This window comes from Aristolochia californica, unplaced genomic scaffold, assembly GCF_029961685.1.
Source record: "Aristolochia californica isolate CCGP_79_NKW_82.1479 unplaced genomic scaffold, dmAriCali1.0.hap1 SCAF_4, whole genome shotgun sequence".
NCBI classification, from domain to species: domain Eukaryota; kingdom Viridiplantae; phylum Streptophyta; class Magnoliopsida; order Piperales; family Aristolochiaceae; genus Aristolochia; species Aristolochia californica.
The window spans coordinates 35,829,096-35,840,077 of NW_027182103.1; the positions used below are offsets into that span (position 1 = coordinate 35,829,096).

At 39.0% G+C, this 10,982-nt stretch overlaps 1 protein-coding gene across 2 annotated transcripts; it reads left to right on the top strand.

Moving 5' to 3' along the window:
* The first annotated feature begins 392 nt into the window (after positions 1-392).
* Positions 393-9,582, top strand: LOC137962455 (pre-mRNA-processing factor 39-1-like). 2 transcript variants are annotated; one of them, XM_068809327.1, is made up of 14 exons: positions 393-735; positions 1,883-2,359; positions 2,670-2,773; positions 3,829-4,058; positions 4,715-4,882; positions 4,980-5,349; positions 5,874-6,017; positions 6,520-6,672; positions 6,781-6,897; positions 7,181-7,261; positions 7,338-7,487; positions 7,584-7,889; positions 8,157-8,267; positions 9,340-9,582. In XM_068809327.1, the coding sequence occupies exons 2-14, from the start codon at positions 1,957-1,959 to the stop codon at positions 9,442-9,444; spliced, it is 2,442 nt and encodes an 813-aa protein (XP_068665428.1). In that variant the 5' UTR covers positions 393-735; positions 1,883-1,956; the 3' UTR covers positions 9,445-9,582. The 2 variants fall into 2 exon arrangements, with proteins under 2 accessions (XP_068665428.1, XP_068665427.1); XM_068809326.1 differs by having other exon boundaries at positions 394-735; positions 1,923-2,359.
* The last annotated feature ends 1,400 nt before the right edge of the window (positions 9,583-10,982 follow it).

The following is a 10,982-nucleotide window of genomic DNA, read 5'->3' on the forward strand; positions in this document are numbered from 1 at the left end:
TCCAGACTAACATGTAAAACGAGTTTATCTCCTACTCTTTTGATTTGTATGGTTTCCAAAAAACATTATATGTATTTGGAACAAGTAAAGAATAAAATTATTATACCTATCAGATTTTTGGTCCAGTGGGAACCGGTACGCCCACCCAGCTTCGATCAAATCGATCAGTTCGGCATCGGTGCATCACTCCAACGCCGACGGCTGGAGGTGGACGGGGATAATGGACGGTTCACACCAACAAGACATCTGTCACGGGCTCTATTTGGGCTTCTGCTTCTAACAAGTCACACCACGTGTATTCACACGCGCGTCAGAGAGATAAACAAACACAGAGGTGGGTTAAGGGCCGAAACGCTTCACAGCACAAGTTTGGATGCAATATTCTCTCTCTTCACTACGCGTTTGAACTACGAGAAGCTTCTTTTCTTGTTTCACTTTGCCCTAACATCGCCGCAGGTGGACGGGGATAATCGACGGTGCACATCATCAAGACATCTGTCACGGGCTCCATTTGGGCTTCTGCTTCTAACAAGTCACACCGCCGTATTCACACGCGCGCCAGAAAGATAAACAAACACATGAGTGCCGTAAGGGCTGAAACGCTTCGCAGCACAAGTTTGGATGCCCTATTCTCTCTTCACTACGCGTTCTAGTTTCGTCTGAACTACGAGAAGCTCCTTTTTTTGTTTCACTGCCCTAACAACGCCGCATCCTGCCAAGCTTTTGTAGTTGTGTGTAAGTTGGATTTCTTTTTTCTTTTGCTTCAAATTAATTTTCAAATAATTCTTGCGCTGTTTTTTAATTCTTCCTTTCATCTCTTGCTCAATCTTAGTCCAGTATTACATGAAAGTAGTATACATCGCATTACCCTAGAGGTTGCTTCGTCAGTTTTGTTTTGTAGTCGAGCCACCTTTATATAATTGACGTGTATTTCATTCTCAATGTTCTTTGGGTTGCTGTGTAACATTATTTTAGAGAGTGATTTATAATGTTTTTCTTTTTTTCTTTCCTTTTATCCATGTCTTGTTAGATGGAGAATACGTCTACTTTCATTTCTTTTGAATACGTTAATGTGTTATTTAGGAATAGATTTTGGCAGAAACAAATTAGGGTTTTTAGAGAAATACTGCATGTCCAATAACTACGTCTGTCAAACTGCAGTAGAATTTGTTCTGGATTAGTAGTAACAGGGGCTAGATGAACGTACTATGAATCATGCAATCGCTTAGGCAGTTATTTACGCTGCTGAGAATCAAACAGTAGAGTAATAATTCAACCGGCAGGGCAGTATTTAGTAGAAATACCTTTTTTCCCTCTAAATATTTAATGGGTTCAGCATACCGGGCATTGCATCATGCCAGAAATTGAAAGTGCGTTGCTAATGTGAAAGTTTCTGAGAGTAGGAGAGGAGCAGGAAGGGTGCTTCTTTTGACAGTTCGTTTAGAGAAAAGACATTTGATCAGATTATAGCCTGCTTGTCACCTCGAGATATTAAGCTATGAGATATAACTGAAATGGAAGGAGTGGGGCTTTGACCAAAATAAAATTTCAGAATGGCCTTCCGCACTAAGTTCAGAAATATACTATTTTTCATCATTAATGCATGTTATTTAACAGTAACCATCATGGATTTTATCTCATTCTCTCTCCTCTCACATGCGCACACACAGTAGTGCACTCACTCACTCAGTTGCTCTTTCTTTCTAATCTTGCAAACATCTGCTCACTCTTCCAAACCTTAAATACCATTTTTACTCACACCTGAAACAGTTCGTTAGTTTTTCCAGCATTTTTAAGTAACTTTATAAACTATTATTCTTGTTCGGTCAATAATCTGGTTGCTCAGTCATTTGGTTTACCTCATCGTCATATGCTACTTCAGGGTTGTCACATCCTAAAGCTATTGTCTTTCTAAATGGCAGTACTTCTGAAGCCTGTATTGTCTTCTTTTATACAATGGGGGATAGTGAAACTGCTGTAGCTCATACATCAACCATGTCTGAGTATCCATCAAGGGATTGCACTTCTGCCGAATACCCTGTAGTAAATTCTACTACTGTCCCCAGTGGTGCCCCAGATCCAACTTCTTCAGTTCATACAAACACTGGGGCTTATGCTTTTCCTGAGGGTTCCAGTTTAGGTGATGGAGTTGCCTACAGTACAGATGCAAATGTGCAAGAAGCTCAAGATGCTGCTAAGATAATCGGTGCTAGCAATGTTGCCACAACGGAGAATTCAGCAGCTGAGCCCTCTCACATTCACACTGTTGGTTATTTTGCTGCTACCAGTAATGGTGTAGCTGAGAATGGAAGTATTTCAGCTGGAACTATCATGGAGAATGAGGCTGAAGATAGTATTGGTATTTCTCTCTTTTCCATATTTGACCCATTAGGAGCTGTAAAATTAATTAAAGCTATTGTACTATTTGCTAGTACATTGAAATTGTTTTCAGTTCATGGTGTATATATGCACGCACACGTGCATGTGTGTGTGTGTGTGTTTTTTGAGAGAGGTTCATTGTATAAAATGGATGAGAGACAACTTCTTTTATGAAATTTTGGTTGTTTGTTTGCTCATTAGTATTCGTTAATTATTTTGTATAGGTTTAGGATTTGAATTCAAAATTGTGTAGATGTCTACTGATGTGTGCCTTCAATGGTCATTTGTAGCCCCTTCTACCGAAGAAGACAGACTGTGGAGCATTGTGAGAGCAAATTCTTTGGATTTTAATGCTTGGACTCTGCTTATCAGTGAGACAGAAAAGGTGTCAGAGGTACATCGATCTATTAAAACACTCTGTGTTTTTTTAGTGTTTTTAGTGTTTTGTATGTGTTAAATTGGGTCCAAGGGTTATCCTAAAATAACTAGCCAACTTAGGAAACTTATTTCCTAACTAATAAACTCAAGATCTTTGTACTCATTAATCCATGTGGGACTATTCCTTAACACTCCCCTTCATGTGTAGGCCTTTTTTGTGGCTCTACAAGTGGATAGTTTTAGGTGTATGCCCTCTTTTGTGACTCTACAAGTGGATAGTTTAGGTAGGGGCCCTATTTTTGTGGCTTTACAAGTGGATAGTTTAGGTGTTAGCCCCACATATGAGTACCTGCTCTGATGCCATGTTAAATTGGGTCCAAGGCCTATCCTAAAATGACTAGCTAACTTAGGAAACCTCTTTCTTAACTAATAAACTCAAAATATTTGTAATCATTAATCTATGTGGGACTATTCCTTAACAATATGTTTATGGTTTGTGGAGTCAGGGAGATGTGAGCCATACTTGCAAACAAGTTTTACTTGTGGTGCTGGTCTTTGGAGCATCAAGTAACATAGGCCACTGGCTAGCTTCCTAGTATTTTGGAGTTTCCTCATACTTCTACTTGGCATAAATTCATGGTGCATTGTCATGCGTTACTACTTATATGAACGTACATGTGTAATTATATTTTGTTACTTTTACCTGGATCTATCATATTTTGATATTCTGTCTAGATGCTTTCATGTGCAACCAATTAGTGATCAGAATTATTTCTGTTAAAACTATGCGCAGTGCTGTTTCTGTATTTTGTTAGCATAATTCAGCCCTTCTCATTGATGTTTTATCAGCTCCTTTGATTCTCTTATTTTTCAAATCTTTTTTAAGTTGTGAAGCCAAAAGATGTTGGGTAGACCTTTGAACTTGAATTACGTTATGATGAGTCTGAAGTGTTTAGATAACTTTATTATCTTATATGTTAATATCTTTGTCTCTCTAAGCATGACATTCCATGTTTCCGTATCTGCCTGCTATATCTGGAGCCAATTTTCTATTTTTTTATATGTTTGCAGGGCAACATATTGAAAATTCGTAAGGTGTATGATGCATTTCTAGCAGAATTTCCCTTGTGTTATGGTTACTGGAAGAAGTATGCTGACCATGAGGCACGTCTGGGCTCTGTTGATAAAATTGTGGAGGTCTATGAACAGGCAGTGCAGGCTGTGACCTATTCTGTGGACATCTGGCTGCATTACTGCGTGTTTGCAATATCGACATATGAAGACCCAGAGACCATTCGAAGGTAGTGTAGAATGTTGATGGTGTCATTGTTTTTGTATGATTGTGTTACGTTGATGGTTGAAGTTGTGCATCATTATATGATGAGAAATCTACTCATGTATATATTGTTGCTTTCTAACATTATTTTGGTATGCGTGCAACAGTGGTCCCTCACATGTTTTGGCGGATAAAGTTTGCTGGGAAATGCACCTTAGAAATAGTTTCTAATGTGCAAAGCCCCTGATTATGAGGTTGCTAGGTTCAGTAGTTATTGCTGTTTCCTTTTTATTTAGGACTTTACCTTATTGATATGACCAATCCCTTGTCTAGTAATTCGGTAGTTCTGTACAAACTACTGCTGTCTTTAACTTTGTCACACTCTTGAGGCTATCATTGGTGCAACAATATACAAAATGCTGCTCGGAAGATCTCTCCTTCAGTTAATGGTTAAGATGGCCTCTATATGCTCTCTCTCCCATTTATCACGGACATAAAAGTATGATTTTTTCAGGAAAGGTAAATGAAGTGTACTTGTGTCTAACTTTAGTGTAATGACCTTCAATGTGATATAGTTTAGCTAATGAGAACTACCTTTTATTTTTATGGTAGACACCAGGATTCAATCTGTCCTTTTTTTCTGTTGTTGTTATTATCATGTGACGTATTTGTGCATTTCAGGCTTTTTGATCGAGGGTTGGCATATGTTGGGACAGATTACTTGTCTGCCCCTCTCTGGGACAAATATATCGAGTATGAATATTCCCAGCAGGAGTGGAGCCGTATAGCTACTATCTACACAAGGATACTTGAGAATCCTATCCAGCAGCTGGATCGTTACTATAACAGGTAATTATTTGTCTGTAGGAATGAAACATGCTCTCTTAATTTCTGTTCCTCATGTTTGAGTTTGGTTATTAATCTGTTTTATTGATCTTTATGATAGCTTCAAGGAACTGGTGACACATCGGCCTTTATCGGATATCCTAACTGTGGAAGAAGCTGCTGCTTCCATTGCATCTTTGGGTGCAAAGGAGACTCATGAAACTCAAGGAGTTGAAGGTGAGGTTCATCTTGATGAACATTCATCTCCTAAACCTGGAAGTGCTGGCTTAACAGATGCAGAGGAGTTGGAGAAGTATGTTGCCGTTAGAGAAGAGCTGTATAAAAAAGCTAAAGAGTTCGATTCTAAGATCATCGATTTTGAAACAGCTATTCGGAGGCCATACTTTCATGTAAGGCCTCTTGACGAACAACAACTTGAGAATTGGCATAACTATCTCGATTTTACTGAAAGGGGAGATGATTTCAACAAGGTATGCTTTCTGTTTCAATCTAATGCATAACAATACTTTTAACAAGTGTTTTTGAGTGTTCAATGGGTTTGTAGTTTTCTTCTCTTTAGGTAGCTATATTCGGTTTTCCACTCTGCTTGAGATTTCTATTAACTTACAGTTGAGTCACGTTTTGGATGCATTATATGCTTTATTGGTGCTGGAACAAGCAACACTTTTAAAACAGGAAATTGAACTATGGCTAGAAGAGCATTTGGGTTCATCATTTGGTGTCTGGGAGGCTAAGTATTTTCAATCCTTCATTTGTCAGTGGATGTTCATGTTTTGTTTAAGCAAATATGATTCTTTTAAAATTCCACTCTCACACATGCAGGATCTACTTAGTCACTATCTTTATCAGGCAAGGAGGGCCTCTCTTGTCGTAATTAGGGGCCTCCCTGATCGGCCCCTCTAAGTATTTGTGCATACCCTTTTGTTGATAGATTTGTTTTTTATATTTGTCAAACATGGGGAATCATATTTACATTGAGTGGAAAACTTTTCAGGTTGTCAAGTTATATGAAAGATGCCTAATTGCTTGTGCCAATTATCATGAGTACTGGATGAGGTATGTGCTATGTATGGAGGCTAATGGAAGTATGGAGATTGCTTCTAATGCACTTGCGCGTGCTACCCAAGTGTTTGTAAAAGTAAGGATGTAGACCTCTTTGTTGTAAGCTTTTTTTCTTAATGTTTTGATAAGGGCTGAAAATTTTATTAAAGAGGGGGTGAAGGAAGATCCTGTTAAAAAATACATATAAGATACAGAAGCACTATTAATCAGTACCAGAAAAATCTGTAGTGATCAATAAACTAGCTTGGGTGTGTCCTTGGTCGAATCTGCAGCTGTATGGCCGGCTTTCTTTGGCCCATGCAATGCTCTTCTAGTCCCCCTCAATGATGACAGGAAAATGAAAGTACTGCTTATAAAATTTTCTTATTGTAAGCTATTGGACAATTTGAACTTTTTCTTCATATTGCCTTTATAAACAAAAAAACATCCTCGATAAATGATAACAGAGGGACTATACAATATGATTTATGTTGTTCAACATTTTCAAAAAAGAAAAACCAGCTTGGGAAATAACATTCTGGATGATTCTCTCACTCTCTCACATCCTGTCTTATTTTGACTGTCTACTACTTGGACAGAGGCAACCAGAGATTCATATATTTGCTGCTAGATTCAAAGAACAAAGTGGAGATGTTTCTGGGGCCCGTTCTGAGTACCAGCTCGTGCATTCTGGACTTTCACCCGGTCTAATTGAGGCCATAATTAAGCATGCAAACATGGAATTTCGATTGGTAAGATGAGCTCTAGACAGTTTTAAATATTTCTCTTGAGAAGTATCATATGCTCTGTTTTGAACTGCTCTTTACTGTTTCTCTGTTTTGAACTGCTCTTTACCTCAGGGAAGTAAAGAAGCTGCTTTTTCCATATATGAGGAGGCAATTAAAATTGAACAGGGAAAAGAACAGTCCGGGATCTTGCCCATGCTCCTTGTTCAGTATTCGCGGTTTCTCTACTTGGTATTTTCTGCAGTCAATATTTGCTTTGAAACTTTGGGCATTCTAGGACACCGAATCTATTTAGTTGGATCTAAAAGAAACTTGACTAGTTTTATAGACTATTCAGATTATGATAGGTCTCAGGTTCCTTATCTGTAATAATCTGCTTCATTTTGTCCCACTAAATGTGCCAAAATGATCAAATTTCATGTGTTGCACCTGTTCTAAGCTTCAGTTTTAATTGGCTTACCATTTTGCATTTTGAAATCTTCTCTTGACTTTCTTTTTCTTTTTCCACCTTTAGGTTTCTGGGAGTATAGAGAAGGCGAGGGAGGTTTTAGATGGGGCTTTTGAGAATGTGCCACTTTCAAAGCCACTTCTAGAGGTCTTTTCATTGTCGATAAACTTTATTTACTTTATTTTCCTTTTATTATGTCAAATTTACTTCTTTTCTGGTGCAGGCTGTAATACATCTGGAAGCACTTAACTTGTCACCTAAGCGAATAGAATATTTGGATTCACTTATAGAGAAATTTATTACTCCCAGTGCTGATAACCCTACCTCACCAAGTGCAATAGATAGGGAGGAGTTGTCTTGCATATTTTTAGAGGTGAATTGCCTTCAATTTATCTTATTTCAAAATTGGAACTTGTGTAGTATAATGTTTCACAGATTGTAGACATATTTAACATGGCACTTTATGCAGTTTTTAGATTGCTTTGGAGACATGCAAACAATCAAGAAGGCTGATAACCGTCATGCAAGGCTGTTTGTATGCCAAAGGAACACATTAGAGTCCAGAAAAAGGAATGCAGATGACCTGTTGGCTTCAGAAAAGGCTAAATTGGCAAAAACAGGTGCTGGTGTTCCTTCCCAAGCTCAGTCTCTGATGGGTGCTTATCCTAATGCACAGAACCAGTGGGCTGCTGGGTATGGCACACAGACCCAAGCCTGGTCTCAGACTGCTCCTCAAATGCAAGGGCATCAATGGCCTGCTGGTTACACCCAACAGGTAAGACATTTCTTTTTGTTAGGTGTCGGTAGTGTAGTAGTTATTGGTTGAGCAAATTGTTGGATAAGGACCATGGCTATAAGTCACCTAAGATTTTGAGGAAGACCCATAATTGATTTACAGATGAGAACATAAGTGAGTTTACAAAGTTTTTTTTATTATTTAATAGATATGCACGTTTTTTTTTTTTCCTTTCATTCTGTGGATCACTTTGACTACTACGTTGTGCTTGTGTCATTTGGATGTTGGTTTTATTTGATTCTTCAGGCTGCATATACTGGCTATGCCAATTACACTGGCTATACCCAGCCCCAGGTTCCCGCATCAGCCCCACCTGCTGCTGCTTATGGTGCTTACCCTTCAACATATCCGTCCCAGGTACTATTGTTTCCCATGTGCAGCTTGTTCCTTGAGCTGGCTTAAGTGTTTATGGAAGTACTTGTGGTATCGAAGAGCTGGGGTATTCCTGAAAGTTACTTGATAAATGAAAACATTTTTGAAGTTTTGTTTATTTACTCTTCTGATTTTAAATCTCAGCAGATTTTCCTGTGACAAATTCTTACCAGATCCATCACATATTATTAGGTTCTTAAAACCTTATCCTTATGGTCTCTAGAAGGAGGGTAATTAGATTTAGTAGAGTTCTTGGTGTAGCAAGCCACCTTTAGATTGCTTATGCAATTTGTTTCTTGGGACCTAAGGACCTAAGAACCTTTCAAATTTTTGTTGCTTTCACAAGGGGAAACAGAAAATAAGGGTCTTGGATAGTGATTTCTAGGTCATGCAAACCATGCATAAAAATGTGATAGTTGCAGATATGATGATGGTTGACTTTTTCTATATGGGTCAAGCATTTCTCAATAAATAAAAGACGAACTAGGAAATGATCCATCTGTACCTAGTTTTCCTGTCATGTGGACTTAATCTGTGATGGAAACTAGTGCCACTTCAGACGATGCAATAGAGGTCTTGAGCCTTGTTTTTTTCTAACCAATTTCTTGTTGGATTTGGTTCTCTGCCCCCTAGTTGTAGAAGGGGATTTAGCTGTAGTTATTAAGCTGATCGGTGTAAAGCAATGTCCCTCTTGACTGTTTCTTAATATATTTTGATGAGATTGAAGACCTATGTAAAAGCCTGAATGTGTCTTGCCAGCATACCCCTGGAAGTGCAAACCGCATTGTTTACACATCGGTTAGGAAGGGATTCCTAACTAGTTAGGCACCTTGTTGTGGGAACATGGCTTCTCCTTTAAAAACCCCGCCCCCTGCCTTTCTTGCTTTTCTTTTCGTGCTGTGTTTCTTTTTGTATTTCTTGCTTTCTTGGGAGTTCTCTCAATGGAGTCATCTTTTGATTGTTTAAATAAAGAAATACCGTAGCTTCCAGGAAGAGAACTGTCGCATCTCACTATGTGGCTGATTTTTTATTTGTTTTCTTTTCATGAAATTATCAGCAAGCTTTTCAGCAGCAAACTTATGTGCAAGGCACCCCACCGAATTCTTCTGTTACTCAGCAACAAACAGCAGCACCTCAAGCATATTATGGCAGTTATTACTAAGAAAGCAAGATGATTGGTTCAAATTTGTAAACTAGTTTAATAGCCTTATTTTCTCTTTGATGTATTTTTTGCTCTCTTGTGTTTACTTATAGAGACCGGGTCTCTGGGGCTAGAGCTGCAATGATTAGTCTGCGTAAAGTAGTGAATGAGGCTCTCAAAAATGAAAAGAGGTGATCTGAGCACATGTAGTGTCTGCCGCTGTATGTTGTGTTTCGCACATCTAAATTCCCATCCCAATTGCCATCTCCGTATGGACGTATCAGTGATAGAAACAGCTGTCTAACTCTGATTAGATTAGGGCCATAGGAGGCGAACTCAGCCGTTTCTGGCACCAGGGGAAGCTTAGACAGTAATTATTGCCTAGTTCGGTGGACTAAAGATAAAAATGAAGTTTTGTTTGCCCAAGAAACCATGTCGTTTACTTTTGAATGATATCCGGCTGTAAGAGGGAAAGGGCCGAAGTATTTTTGAAAGCCCATTGTAGCACGAATTATTTTACTGGGGATGAAGTTTTATTTAACAATCGTTTTCTCTATTCTCTAGTAGAGCCTAGCAGGCTAGCAAATGGGTTGTTATAGAGAGGGGTCGCTGGGGTGTATCATCTATTGCAAAGGACCTTTTAAGTTCTAAAGTTCGACACTTATCTATACTCTCTCACGGCAAGGAACAACCCTTTCTCATTGGGTGAAAAACGTCTCCCCGTCCGGGAGACAGGAAATTTTCCAGTCTATCTCCGAACAGGAAACATATCTGAGATACCTGTCTCGGAAAAGTTTCAACCTAAAATCCTACCGTAGGCGAATAAGTCCCCTTGGGATAAGTCCCAACGTGATGGTGTTTGCCAACGGAAAAGGGTGAGGCTCCGTCGGAAAAAGTTCCGGTGGCATTTGGCTTCAGAACTCTCCCGTTCACTCTTGCTCTCGGCAGCCCAGTGGGAAACCAACCTCATGGAATTTCCATTTGGGTCTGTCATTCTGGCAGCCGGCAAGGCGAGGAGAAAATGGGAGAAAGGGCAACAAGAGAAAGGGGAACCATAGTGGAATACAAAATTTGGGGGTAAGCTTTTGAAACGCCATCGAATTTTATGTCAAAACGCATCTTCCATGGGGTTGATGGGGCTCAAATGGCATGTGTAGTAGCAATGTTGCTCGAATTTTGGGGATGGAGGTTTTCTATTATGTGAAGCAGAGAAAAAGTGTAAATTTGACGGAATTCCGGTTTTTACATCTGAAGGGAGATATGAGAATTTTTTGGGGATTCCGAGAATGCTAAAAAAATTTCTTGGGGTGATTTTTTTTTCTGTTGAAGCGAACAACACCTGTGCGTTTGTTCTTGGTTAAATTGAAAATGTTGTGCTTAAGTTTTTGGGTCCCATGTATGTTGCTCGGGTCCTGTTCGTGGAAAATTTTCAATTCGGTGGGAGTTCTGAATATGAGAAGGTAACCCACGTGGGAAAAACTGGAGATCAATATTTTTTGGGTGTGCCAGGAATGGTCTTGTGGATGAATTATATCAATTTTTATGGGACAAATTATATT

Excerpts from the sequence above, each read along its gene's own strand:
- LOC137962455 (XM_068809327.1), top strand. The coding sequence starts at position 1,957 with ATGGGGGATAGTGAAACTGCTGTAGCTCATACATCAACCATGTCTGAG. Across the intron at positions 5,350-5,873 it reads GGGGAGATGATTTCAACAAG|GTTGTCAAGTTATATGAAAG; the intron begins GTATGCTTTCTG and ends AAAACTTTTCAG. Across the intron at positions 6,018-6,519 it reads CTACCCAAGTGTTTGTAAAA|AGGCAACCAGAGATTCATAT; the intron begins GTAAGGATGTAG and ends CTACTTGGACAG.